This window comes from Odontomachus brunneus, unplaced genomic scaffold (genome assembly GCF_010583005.1).
Source record: "Odontomachus brunneus isolate Ranch 3 - 2012 unplaced genomic scaffold, Obru_v1 Obru_scaffold_050, whole genome shotgun sequence".
Taxonomy (NCBI): Eukaryota; Metazoa; Arthropoda; class Insecta; order Hymenoptera; family Formicidae; genus Odontomachus; species Odontomachus brunneus.
Window position 1 is genome coordinate 14,979 of NW_022639500.1, and position 14,591 is coordinate 29,569.

Here is a 14,591-nt window from a genome sequence, read left to right on the forward strand (position 1 = left end):
TTTCCGCGACACACTTTTACTTGGCGACGCGTCGCCGCTGTGTAACATCTGTCTTTACGTATGTGTATGTACACGCGTAATTTCGCATCGTATGAAATCTCCATCGTGGAATCGTGTTCCGGCCGAGTGAATTTCACTCGAGTTACACATGTGCAATAAATTATTAAACCATTCAAGTTACAAATTATTAAATATCAAGCGTAGTAATAATATTTTTTTCCCACACGACACGCACTGCGAATACGATATCGCTAATTTGTATGCTCATTTGTTTGCCAATACGTTTGCGTGCGACTGTTAAATCGCGCAATTAATAATTCGCGATAATTCGCCGACGTGATACGTTAATCGCGCCAACGCTCCCGAATACTGGTTATATCGAGTGATACATTCATGAGGAACAAGTCGCGAAAGCGCAACGGCAACAACGACAAAAGCCAGAAAACCGCCAACAAGGACGCCTGGCGCGTCGAGTTGGACGCGACATCCATCAACGACGATCGCTGGTGGTGTATAGCGACGATGATGGTGGAGACGACGGTCGAGCACAGTCGCCACGTCTCTCTGTTAAACGAGACTGCCGAGGGTGAGAAACGAACGACGCGCGTTTGCTACCTGAGTCGCGGGAATGCGACGGCCACGGTGAAAACGTTGTCGGAAGAAGATCCCGAGAAATGTCCCGTCGTACAGCGTATCTGTCATTACGCAAATGCGCTGCTAAGCGAAAACAACGGCGATCTGTCCGCCTGGCTGATGGCACGGGTCGTCAAGTACCTGATTTATCGCGCCAAAATCGAGCACGGACGGGGGACAAGGGTGGAGCGGGATTTTGAGATCTTGGGTAAATCGAATGACGTGGAATATCGACGCTTCAAGTAAATGACACGCGTTAGACGTTTCCTTTCACATACTTCTTGCTCTTCTCCTCTGTTCTCTTGAGAAATGGATCCTCCTCACCGATATGTAGCAATCGTGCGAAATTTCTGACAAAAAATATAGCGCGTTATTTATTTCGTCGGATCGGCCGACACGTCCACCGCGCATCGCAAATGCGCTCGGAGGGATATTTTTCACGGGGATTTCGCGAGCGGCTCTCCCGGTATTGACTTCCCTTCCGCGATACTCTGAGGCAATCTATATAATGGCACTAATTTCATTACTCAGCTTCTTCGCAGAGCGCCATCGAAGGACCTGGAGGAACTCAGCGTGTCGGGGCTGGGTATGTGTCGGACGGCAAAGGGAGCACGCGGCAACGCAGTGCGAAGGACGTTCCTTTTCACGAGCCCGATCTCTACGTCGTACTTAGCGGCTTTCACGATCCTGATTTGCCCGTGGAACTGTTGAGCGTCGGAGTTCCTCTCACCTGTATATTGCAGATTAAACTCCCGGGCGAGCCGGCGACCGCGTACCGCGCAGCGGACGGGCCGACGTTCGCGAAGAAAACGAGTTTGCCCGCAGATTATCGTGCCGGCGAGCTGCTCGACTTTTGGACCATCACGAACCGACGCTTCTCCGACCCGTCGACCTACCCCGCGTATTCAAACATAGCCGTCCTCACTTTCTGCCCACCGCTATTGCCGAGGAGCTACCGCGGTTTCGAGAAGAGATCTTTCATGCGAGACACATACGACGAGATGTCTCGCACTCTGCGCCATTTGCATCACCTTCACAGACAGCACGCCAATTATCTGGGAAGTATGAAGTTAGAGAAGAGGATCCTCGAGACACGAAGTCCATCGATAGACACTAGGATTTACGAAGACACGCTGAGCGATATATCTAACGAATGCATCGACGTGCCATTGATATTGTGCGCGATGCTCTTGCAGGTCGAAGCCAATCTCGCGGGATCTCCCGACGAGTACTCCTCTGCCGAACGTAACGCGGAGCTTCGCGGCGAAGATACATCGACGAGTCGCGTATCGCAAAGTGAAGTGTGTTCTGACAAAACGTTAACGCGTCTTCGCTCATACCTAGAAAAAATCTATATATGCAATACCGAGAAAAAATCTATTCGTGGGATATGAAGTCTCTTGTGTAAAGTAAAGTGAATAAAGTTTATTTCTGTGACTTCCCACGAATAAATTTTCCGGTATTTTTTCCAGTATACAGGCAGTTTCAATCAACACACGTATGTGTTGTTTTGATCTTATATATCGTCTTTTAATATAACCTCAAGTATCAGCTTTTCAATATTAAAAGACGATATTTGAGCTTACAACATTTTTCCAATACACGTACCTCCCATACAGCACAAATATTCAAAAGACACTTCAGAGATGCCAGAGAGGGGAAGGTATCCTATCGCTTTTTGACGTCTCTAGCATGTCTCCAAGTCATATCCCAGACATATGTACTGTATGGAATGTGTTAACTTAAACTGCCAGAATGGTGTGTTAAAACACGTGTTAACGTATCGTTACAACAGACTTCTTTTTGCAGCGAATGTTTCCGCGCACTGTACGGGATAAACTCGAACGGCTTGATCACGAATATGAACTTCGCGAAAAGCATACCGATCGGTCGTCGCGATCTTCCGATATCGAGCTTACACTGCACGGAGATACTTTGAGCGCGATCGTTCGGCACATTGATCATAAAAAATCGATCGATCTGGTCGACGGGGTCCTACGCATTTTGCAAGATCCACGGATAACGAATGTCTGGCGAGATCATGAGGCGCCGGAGAGATCGAAAGCCGAGATGTACTCTCGTCACTTGGACAGTATCGCTAAAATGTTCGATCGAGAACGGACGGTCAGTCGCGAAGAGATGGCGCATTACTTGCACCTCCTGATGTTCGACAAGCTGATTTTTTCCGGAAATAAACGCGAGGAAGAGACACGATGGACGAGAGGCGAATCGTCGGGGCCGCGACCGACGACGACGAGGAGGAGGAGATCACGGAGCGCGCCGAATCTTACGCCGCCCTCGATGGTAACGTGTAGCTTACGCGGTTCCGACACCGCGATCGATTACGGCGGTTCAGCGGTCGCCGAGTGGTCGCTTTTATTCGCGTTAACCGACACCAGAGAGACGCTGTTGCCGGGATATTTGTACAAGAATGTCTTGGAGCGGAGAAGTTACGAAAGACCAACCATCGAGGAATACGAAGACGTGGAGTTACTCTCGGGGCGAGTTTTTCCGCAGGTCGCTCGCGAGTGTTTCCAAAGTTTTGATCGCTTCGCGGTTAGATACTTCGAGCCGACGGATTCGGCGCTTCTTTACTTCAGCAACAACAACGAGACGGACGACGTTCTGTCCGAGAAGACGCGCCGCTCGTCGAGTATACGTACGCCCGTCCGATTCCACGACTTCTGCAAATACATCGTGCGGGAGGAAGAGAATTGGATGAAGAGACGCGAGATGCGGGAGACGCGCCAATCGGAGCCGACAGGAAGATTTATGAAGGAACCCGCCGAGGTGGAAGACGACGCGATCATATTCGACGACGAGTGCTTCGTACTTCCGGACTCGCTGAAAGCGCGCCATCTGAGGGAGTGGTGTCCGGGTCGCGACAAAATTTCCGAAACGAGCATATCGCCCGAGGACGTCCGCCAGGGCGACGAAATGACGGGAGAGAAGCGTGACGGGGCGCCGATGACGGGGAGCGGAAACGAGCGAGCGGACGTGAGAGTTACGAGCGGAAAAACATCGATGACGGGGAAAAAATCGGGCCGGGAGATAGATGATGCCGATACGGCCATCGCGAAAAAAATTCTATCACCCCGATGTGCCGGGCAAGAGGACGAGAGGGATGGCAAGCCCCGCGACTTCCTCGGTTATGATCTCGGGTGTGTTCGCGTTCAAGTGACTCATCGCGGCGAGAGCTTCTTCCTGAGCGACGGCATCACGGTGCGGATCGAGGTCGACAACTGGCTTTACGGTGACTTCGATTTGCGCGTCGCCGTCGCCCTGCGAGACTGCACCTTGCGATTGTCCGGAGGAGCTGATCGCCATCGATCGCCAAATGCATTTCACTTGACGACGAGGCAGGGGATCGTGCTGGGTTTCCGCCGCAGCGGGGAGCCGGGTATAATCGATACGGGTAATCGGACATTGATCGAATGTTTGTCGGACGACGATATACAGTGAGCAGATAAGACGACCAGACCGACAATTGTCCCGCGAAGGCAATTTCGAGGGAGAAAGAAGGAAAGAAAGAGAGGAGAAGAGAGATAAACGTATCTTCGTGTTTGTTAAATATTTGTTCCCCTTCCCCTCCGTTTTCGCAGCCACAGAGAACATGAGCTACGATCGTCCATGGCGGAATACGGCTTTCGACTTTCGTGCTTCGTGGCCTTCGGGATTATTGATAGAACCAACTATCGGAGCCGGTGGCAAAAATCCATTTTGCATTCGGCAATCGTACGTCCCGAAATGTCCCGCGCGCGCAGGTGCAGCTCATGAAATCCGTCGGAACTTTCTGAGGAACGGAGTCGTCCTAAAGCATCTGGCCGACAATACCGTCGTCATCCTCCGTCCCAACGGCGTCATCGTGACGTGCACGGACTTTGACAAGCCGCGATCGCGCGAATCCGTCGTCGTCCGGCGCACGTTTGCGAAAAGTATATACGAAAATGCGGGACAGCCGCGGCGCCGAGAGTCCTCGAGAGTTAAATCGCGACGATTCCTTTGTAGCCGAGCTCGCGGCCAGAAAGAGCAATTCGGAACAATTGACGGTGTCGAAGGGTAGGAAGGAATATGTCATGGATCCTGTGCGCAACAACGAATCGAACGCGGACGTCCGGCTGTCGCAAAATCGCACGAAAATGCCAGCTGGAAAACGCGTGACTGTTAAGTTTCGTTTCGATCAGAATATGACAGAGTGACTTGTACTCCGACATCACACGAAGAGAATATTATAGTTTTTTCATATAAATTCTTTTCAAAATTTTTACTAGTTTCTAATAATGTGTAGAAATAGATTGTCAGTAAGGTCTATTTTGTCAAGAAACATCGTAAATTTCGCTAGGAATATAGAAAAATTTTGAATAGCACATTTCAATTCCTAAAATATAAATAACACGCGTATAGTATGAAAGGATAATTACTGCAGAATGTTGATCTGTTTCTCTATAAAATTCTATCCGTGTAAGAATTTATCCCATGATCCTGATCGTGGTTGATTCCAATCAGTCACTTAGTTTGTATAAGCTGGTGTTCTCGAGTCAGGTAACAGCAATCAGGATCTTATTAGTAACAAGGATCATTATAAAACTCGATAACGTTATCTTATATAAACCAGATAATTGATTGGAATCAAGCTAATGAGGAGCGTGGGATAAATTTCTAGTCAGGACCCTCCGGCAACAAACGAAGTTTCGCTGACAATAAGTCCCTTCAGCCTTTGAAGCCCAGCTTCATTATTATCCGTCTCTTAATTTATCATTTCAATCGCGCGCGCAAGTCGCGACAAAATCTCGTTAATTCCACGGAGGATCCCGCGAAAGGGGCTCGCGTGTCCGGCAGGCGGTGTTTAATTCCCCCGCGACTTACGTCTAAACGCTTTGTCTTAGAGCAACGGAGACGATTCATTAATAACAGGGTTATTTGGCGCCGGTGAAGTGTTACGGTACTCGGTGGTGAATTACGACGGTCGGTGCTACGATGTGCTGAACGATTTGCTCGTAAGTGAACACGATCGATTGCTCGTCAGGACAGAGTCCGACTACGAGGTCAACGAGATATTCACGCGACGTGCCGACGGCACTGATATGTTATTCCGTTTGAACGGAGAACTGGTCGTCACCTTTCCCGGTACATCCCCGACTTCTTCCGTAGAATAGTAGAAAAGATTCCTAACAAATTATGCGAATGCGTAAATTCTTTATATGGTCTACTAAATTGTTAGAGACGTGGCAGAGAGAAAGAGAAAAGAGAGAGAGAGAGAGAGAGAGAGAGAGAGAGAGAGAGAGAGAGAGAGAGAGAGAGACAAAGTAAATCGTTTCTTTTTCCTTGTAAAGAATAAAAAGTTCCTTAAAAGCATTTAATGTAAAATCCTGTTATCTCGCCGTAACGTTCTTTTCATGATTTTGCAAAGAGAAAAGTTCCGCAAAGTTGACGCAAAGTTTCGCGTAAAAAATAAATAAGCGATAACTTGTGTATATAAAAGTGTCGTTCATTCCTTTCTTCTCATCGCATTTCACTCTAGTGCGGCGCAAGTCGCGCGTGTAATCAATCTATCTGTAAGTGTGACGTTCGATACGCTCCTCTCGCGAATTTCTTGCAGCGAAGCTTCATTCGAAAAGCAGAGTGACAACCGAGTCACTCGGATCCGAGTGATTTTTCACTCGTATAGAGAGAAAGAGAGAGAAAGAGAGAGCGACTCCTCCACTACGAATCGTAGAGTGAATATTTTCACTCGGAATTGAAAAGCGAATCCGACGTGTTCCACTATCACAGGAACAAATTTGTCTTAATCGATTGAAACATCCACTCGTACGAAGTCAGTATCTACTTCAAGCTCGAGTGAAACGCTCACTCTCACGATTCTGAGTAGCGGTATTCTTTCACTATCGCATTGACTAAATTTTCATTCGTTCAGATGAACTTTTACTGCAAGAAATTTCGAAAGCTCATTAATACGTTCGTTATCAATGTCATATATATGCAATACATCGATCTGCCATTAGAGACTGGTATGTATGGAAAACAAAATTTGTTTGAAGAATTTCTGGTTCTTGGAATCGAATCTGATTTGTCAAGATAATAATAACTACACAAATGTGTGCACAAATGCAAACATGCTACGGCTAAGTTTGTAAGCTTTTGTGCTAAAAGCATCATTCTATCTTCCTTGAAAAGATAGAATAATGCTTTCAGCATGGAAACATGTAAGACGAACTTAGCCCGAGTACAGTTTCCAAAAATATAGTGTGATTTACAATGAATGAGATTTTCAGTTTGAGCGCGGTGGCAAATATGTCAATTTCATTTTAGTGTCATAATTCCACTTTCAGACGGCACGCGTATCATCACCGGCTACACAGTCGAAGAGCAGCCGGTGATTTGCGAATGGTCGGAGGACGAGATTCGGCATTTCGGATCCGCGAGGACGAAGGAACACGACAACGGAATCGCGAACGTCGCGTCACCCACAGCCGCTGAATTCCCGCATCGTGAGGATCCACCACCAGCCACATTGCTCGTCGACCACCGAGGGAAACCGACGAGGGGATCGATCGTGACCGACGGCTTTGTCTCGATCTTGTTGACTTTCCGCATGGAACATAAGGACTACGCCACCGTGTCGTACGACCAGTCGGCAGTTACGTGTACTTTATCGATGCCCGGCGATCTTCGTGTCAGCATATCGGGAAGAGGTCATTACGAAGTTTCAATGGGGAGCGAAGTTAATCTGAAGGTAATCAAAGGCGCGCACGTCGGAGACGCGTGCTCGATAACGTAGATGTAATTTCCGCGATAACTGCGATAACGCTAAAGTAACGCTGTGATTTTCACATGCTCTCATCGACCCCTTCAATTCCACGCTCATTGTCCGACGAGGAAGAGAAGAGGCCGACGAGATTGCCGCGGCGGAAAACTTTCCCGTTGCGTTCTTCTGTCGTCCCTCTGGGGTGTTCCGTCGTTGTACTTGTTTCTTGCATTAAGAAAATTACGCGCTATTGTTAGATTCGCGACGACGACGCGGTTCTCTCGAAAGAATGCGCCACTTGCGGCGGAAGATCGATGTCGACTTTCGAGTTTGGCGAGTCCGCCGAAGCGGCTCCGCGGACGATTCTCACGACCATCGATATCCTTGGAAATCTACTCGAGGTTAAAAGCGATGGCGCTACGCGTTATCATCGCGCGAGCCGTGAGCGCGACGGCGACGTTCTTCTCGAAAGCGGTGAAGACAGAAGAAGTAACAAAGAAGAAGACGAGCAGGGCGAAGAAGAAAAGGAGGAGGAGGAGGAGGAAGCAGCAGAAGTCGCCAACTCGGGGCCGAGCTTCCGCTGCAAACACCAACGATATTGCGAGAAGCTCGAGTTTCCAGCGAGAAGTCAATACAGAATTTTCGCGATGAATCGCGATCTGACAGCCTGCGAGTACCTTCATCGATCGGTTAGACGTGAACAAGAGGTGACAGCCGTCTTCGGCGACGGGACGAGTATGATCCAGTATCCAATTTCACGTCGACCGGAACTTCGTCACTTGATTACATTTGTGCCGGTGGAACCGGAGTTAGGATCAAAGGAAATATCGTGCCACTACTGGGTTAGATAATCGCGATAACGTGAGAGAGAGAGAGAGAGAGAGAGAGAGAGAGAGAGAGAGAGGGAGAGAGAAAGAGACGGTGTTATTTCACATCTCTTAATAGATTTTTATATTGCGCGGCTTAAGTGTCACGATTTTTTTGACGCTCGTGATTCAGCAGAAAAAAAGTAACTATAATTTCGTGACAAGATCGAGAGGTACTTATTTCAACAAGTTTGTCCGATTCTTCTTCCTACAATGAAAAACGCGAACGTACCTCAACTTCCTCCGTTCATTGTGTTCGGCATTATTCAGTGGAGAAATAAACATTTTCTTTCCTCTCATTTTTCCCCTCTTCCACGGAGAATTTTCTTGTTATTTGCTCGCTAAACGATACCAAACATGACGAGGAGAGGAAGTTAAGAAATGGGAATGTACGGCCGGACGGGACACGCCTGTGTCAACCTCGACGCAACGGAAGGTCGGCAAATGTTTTATGACAATATGTGCAGGTTACATCCGGCAAACGGACGGATCATGATAGAACTGAATTACCGCGGAGTACTTATTCGTTTCCGCACAACTGGCTGTTCCCCTTTGGCAAAGGAGGTCGTCGAGTTCTCTCTACGAAAAGAACGCGGAACGAAGTTTCAGCAAGGCAGAATGAGCAGCCGTTGCCCAAGTTATTACGGGTGCGCGTTTTCTTCGGCATTAAAGAAGCGGACCGAAGCGTCCTGATCGATATACAGAGAGCCATGGGACGCTATTGGATATCCGTTAGTAAACAAATTTAATATCTGATCCTCCTGAAAACTCGATCTCATTTGAGCGTGTAAAAAGTGACCCAAAGTTATTAAAGTACTTTCGCGTATAAACATTCGCTACGGCTGATGTGCGATCATATTTCTTTCGGATCAGCTAAAACAATCGAGAGAAAAATCTAGCAAAGTTTTCGAGAGACCCGCTGCAACACGAGTATCAACGAGAAATTATTATCTACTATTACTCGGAACAGATTTTGTTCGGCTTTATTTCATTTGTGCCACCCTCCGTTCCCTGATATAGTAGTTGGTTTCGCCGAAAGCTTCATATTACGGGGGTGCGCGTGTACACGAGCTTGCCCAATTCCTGCGATTACATTTCTTCCGAGACTTTGTCTTCTCACCCAGGTGTTCCGTGATGGTGACAAATGTCGGCTATTTTACGCGAGCAGTCGACTCGACCAAGTTGAAAATGATCACGAGAGTTCGGAGAACGGCCTACCACGAGAGCTGGCTCTCGGCCTTAGGGGAAGTATCGACGCTCAGACGTACGTTGGGGGCCTTCGGAGTAAGCTCATTAAACTGAGCGCGGGAGCTCGGCGACAGCCGAGCCGTCTTGCGGAGTTACTTCGACAAAGAGGCTTCGAGAATGAGGAGTATGAGTGGTATAAACAGTGCATGAGGAAACGGATTATTGCACCGTACTTTCGGAACATCGCTGATTCGTGTCACCTGTTACTAAAGGATCTCGTCGACGAAGCGGCACGCGTATCGAGAAATCTCCCGCACGCCGCGGAAAGTAAACTTATTAATCTATAAATAAATGAAAACCTAAATGTATTTATTTCGTCTGTTCACGATGACGAGGAAGAATGGTTTATCAGAATTTAATTTCAAATAAAATTCGAAACTGAGTTTCATCGTATCGCATCGCATCGCGGGACTCACATGCGCGTGTAAATTTTCTCACGTGGCGAAGATACAGTTTCTCCCGACAGACTCTAATCGCGAATAAAGCTTGAGTCGAAAATTTTAGTTCTACATTAATCCTACAAGTTCTGTTGAACTTGAAGGTTCAATGAAGAACACAATATTATGAGATACTCTTACCTTGATGCTGCAAATTACTCTCTGCTGTCATCATGATGAAAAAACTCGATGAAATACTCGTTCAAGAATTATTTAACACATTCGATTATCTCAATATATTTTTTTTCTCAATATATTTTGGTTTTCCAATACGAGTATTCAAATTTTCAACATAAAATATATACACATATATTGAATATATGCATACATTTTGTTACAAGTTTAAAATATATGTATATTTATATAAAGTTTGAAACAACAGAAATATTCAGTATGACGTACGTGTACGAAAATTGGTATTTTTACTTTAATTGAATCTTTAGACTGTGGTCTGCTTGAAACATCCGCGATTCGACGATGAAATTTCCCGATATTTTCTAAAAAATGACGAGATCCAGAGACGCACGATACGATCAAAACCGTTCTTTCGTTCTGTGGAGAAAAAGTCGGAAGAATTAAGCGCCCGAATGCATCGAATGCACAAAACCAACACTTGCAACTCTGCCATTCGTGCTGCACGGTGGCGGAAAAATTCCAAAAAAGACACATTGTGCAAACCCCGGAAGAGGTAACCCTCGGCTGTCAAGCGGTTCGAATCAACTATTATTCAAAAAATCCCGTGTCCTTCATCAAATACTCCTCTCCACTTGGATGTAATGTTCAATTTTACGTTAATTGGCAAATAGATATACACGCAATTGGAAGTAAGCAAAGCGTGTACTGTGTTCGTACAATGATGTACGTTATTCGGTGATTTTTCAACTAGGAACGAGATCAAAAGATGAATTGTAGGTGTCCTTAGCATCTAAAAAGGGTCTTAAATCTTAAATCTTAAAAGGGTCAGGACCTACTTTATGCAAACTCCTTCGATGCATCTTTTTCCGCGAGGGAAATGTCGAAAAAATTGTATGCATTCGATGCATACAAACCACTCGCCAATTGCCATTCACAGTAATTGCACCACTCGGGCGAAAAATCTCAAAAAACGTATACCGTTTGTGCAGAAAAGTTAAGGATCCTCGGCCATTGAACGGTTCCGATCAACCAATTATTTAACAAAGACCCGTGCTTTTCTTTAAACTCTCCTTCCCACTATTTGTGTTACGCTCTCCCGTAGTTTAAAACTGCGCGCCTCAGCAGAGCGGCCTGTACTCTACCATATAATTTGGTCTGCCATAAAAATATCCCTCCGTTTTATAGAAATCATAACGTAATTAATAATGAGCGAAGCGTGGCATTACCTCATGTTAGTATATTAATTTGCAAATATGCATTCGAGCCTGGCAATTGGCGAATATGGCTGTAACGTGAAAACGCGGGAACGATACGTGCTGCAAGTGTTAATTATTATTTCACCGCGAATTATCTACGTACGATTGTCTCAAAATATTTTATCAGAATCTTTAATTTCGCATCGGCAATGTATTAATTGTATAACTAATTTTGTAAATGTGAAATAATATAATAAATGCAAACTGACAATTAATGAAAGATCAATGAAGCTGTAATTATATACTAAATGATGATATACTATAAATATCGGCTAAATTCGACTCGAGCATTTCTTTATTCTCGATAGGTTCGTTAAAAACGGATACCCGCTGTATAATAAATGACACACCTCGAAATCTATGATGTATCGCTGTCCACGTCACGGTGCCCTCCACCTTGGCTTCTGGACCTGCATCTTGGTTGCTCCGTCGTGGCACTTGCACTGACACTCGCGCAAGTACAATTTGATCGGAGAATTGTATGTTAATGAACGCGACGAGATGAGAGTCCGATTAAATAATTCAAGAGTCTACGAAATATTTTAATCAATCAATGGAAACGATAAATAATACACCGACACAGTACATGCGTGCCGCTCTTCGACTCAAGACGCAATGATAACATCTGTAACAGCGCACGCGACGCTTAAAAATCCAGTACGTTTGTTTTGATTACTCGATGTTCGGTTCTGAACGACGCTGTGCGGTGATTTAAATTGACTGTTGGAAATAAATTTTTACCCTCTGTTTTGAAATCGTCGCGTAACGCGTATTACCCTGTTACCCTGCGAACCCCTCATTCATATTACTACGTTTTGCGCAGAATATTTCGTCGACTCTTGAAATGTTTTTAATAGGAATGTGGGTCACATGGTATTAATTAATACGTACATGGTATTAATTAATATTTTTTTCTACCAAATCATATCTACACGAGTGTCAATGTCACGAGTTAGTAATCTGATAATGCATCCAAGAGCAGGATGCTGCATCGGGAAGCCAAGACGGTGAACACAGGAAATCGGAGCATGGGTAGTGATGCATAATATAATAAATTTCTAGATATATAAATATGTATATTTAATATACATATGTATTTTTAATGTACTTCCAACGCCAATAAAAAAAGATTGATAATAACGAGATTACGAAGAAACAAAACTTCGTATCTTACTTATCCACTAATTAGGTGTTCGGTCATTATTTTTTAATTATTTAATGCTTACTAGTTATAAATATATATTATTTTATTTTATTAAATATATTTTATTTGCAGCTAAGTAAATTATGAAATTAATACATTAGTTATTGAAATTTAGAATAAAGATTAAATGCGAATAAAGAATTTGAGATAATTAAATTTTCTTTTCTGAAGTAGAACTTTTTGAGGATAATTGAACATTAAGAAAATGACATTAAATAACTATTTGTGCCATCAAGACAGAACTATACATATAATATACGTAGAGTTCTTCTCGACGGAGCTTACAGGTTAAAGTAGAAACAAAATTTCAATTCTAGGAATAGCCAGATAAGACTTTTATGTTCCGCTACTTTGATTTTCCTTAAATTTGGGTCGTTCTTTCCTTTTTGTTTTTTATTACGTCGGAAAGGTCCTATAAGCATCGCAACGTCTCGAGAGTCATTTTACTCGTCCCACATTCAAGTTTTTATCACCTGGTGATTTCGGCGCGTGACCGGAATACCGAAACGTCGAAGTCGAAAAAGGGGATGAGAGAAGTGGGAGCCGATGTTGTAAGGGAACGACAGTCGCCACAGTGCCATATGCCTCGCACATTACGTAAAGTCGTAAAAATATGACACGCATTTTTACTCTTTCATCGTTCAGGCTCACGCTTCGTCTCGTAAAGATGTGCGTGTACGCCTGTGTGTTTGTGTTCCTCTTGTTACCGCTCCTTTATTTTTATGGATTCATTGGAAATCCTTCATTTGCGTAATCCGCTTGCGTCACTCGTCGATATCGGGTTTCGAATAACACTCATTAGAGATCACAAGCTTTATATACGTCACAGTTTCCGGTTTGTTTCGGCGTAACGATTGCGACGTTTCAAAATTGCTCATTATACCGCGGTAAACAACGGGCCGGTATCGATCGAGTCCGGCACACTGACAGAAAGAGACTCCGTATCGCGGGGATAAGCGGCTCTCTCCGAATTAATTACACGGCGAGATCTGAAACTCGTTACCTCTCGAGCGCTAATTTACCTATCTGTTCCCTCCGCCCGCCCGCGCGTCTAACGACGCCCAATTCCATATATTTTCGCCAGGTATACGCACACGGCTCCTGATACCAGATATCCAGGCTATATACCTATCGACGATGCCTTTGTAAAAACGCGATACAACGTCGTTCTTTTTCCCTCGCACAGAGCTGGAGTCCGTCGGTTTCATTCGAGAGTAGGAACTCACGGCGATACTCCGTATTTCCGACTGGCCGCGGGGACGCGCGTAAAATATTTCGCTCACGTACTTTTAACCTATATCATTTTCCCTTCCGAACGTTATACGACGCAATAGGAAAAAAAACGAGGGAGAGGGAGAAAAAAAGCATGATGTGTGTGCCATATTATAGGTTTTTCCTCGCGTGTAGTGGTCCCACAGGGTTGCCCTCTTCCTTCTAACATACTGACGTCCGCACACGTAACCGTCGCGCGTATTCCACACGATATTGCCGCCTACAACACGATTATTATTCCTTACGTGGCCTTCGAGTTTTTAAACGCGCCGGTAAAGGAGACATTATATTAGGAGATGAAATTTTTACGGTGACAGTAGCTGACAGCTGGCCGTGATATTTGACTCGTTGGGCGAAATAATGACGCTGGTAATAGATAAAACGGCAATGTGTTTGGTCGCGCAATTATTCTCCCGCGAAACGACTCGAGACTCCGAAAGAGGTCTTCTCTCTTCGCATTTCGTGCATAATGCACTCGCGTGCGTGTGTCCGCGAAGCTTTTACGCGCGGCTTTTACGCGATTCTAGAACGAAAACCGGGAAACGGAAAGCCGAAAGCTCGTGCACGGACCGCTTGTTTTCCCATCCCGATTTCGTGTAATGTTCCTCGCGCGAGCGCGGGCGTTCGCGCCGCTTCTGGTTACGACAAAGAGCCACTTTTGTAACGCATCGGCAATCCGCGAAAGAATAATGTCGCTGACTGGTCTAGCGTAGAGATCGTAGTCGAGAGGACAGAGAGAGAGAGAGAGAGAGAGAGAGAGAGAGAGAGAGAGAGAGAGAGAGAGAGAGAGAGAGA

At 45.3% G+C, this 14,591-nt stretch overlaps 2 protein-coding genes across 2 annotated transcripts; both read left to right on the forward strand.

Annotated features, from left to right (window-relative positions):
- The first annotated feature begins 393 nt into the window (after window positions 1–393).
- On the forward strand, window positions 394–4,832 carry LOC116845199. Its single transcript, XM_032817603.1, has 4 exons — window positions 394–841; window positions 1,165–1,934; window positions 2,443–4,048; window positions 4,642–4,832. The coding sequence occupies exons 1-4, from the start codon at window positions 394–396 to the stop codon at window positions 4,830–4,832; spliced, it is 3,015 nt and encodes a 1,004-aa protein (XP_032673494.1).
- A 2,250-nt stretch (window positions 4,833–7,082) lies between these two features.
- On the forward strand, window positions 7,083–12,179 carry LOC116845251. Its single transcript, XM_032817726.1, has 3 exons — window positions 7,083–7,366; window positions 8,712–8,975; window positions 9,369–12,179. Exons 1-3 carry the CDS (start codon window positions 7,226–7,228, stop codon window positions 9,777–9,779), a joined length of 816 nt encoding a protein of 271 aa, XP_032673617.1. The 5' UTR covers window positions 7,083–7,225; the 3' UTR covers window positions 9,780–12,179.
- Window positions 12,180–14,591: the final 2,412 nt, after the last annotated feature.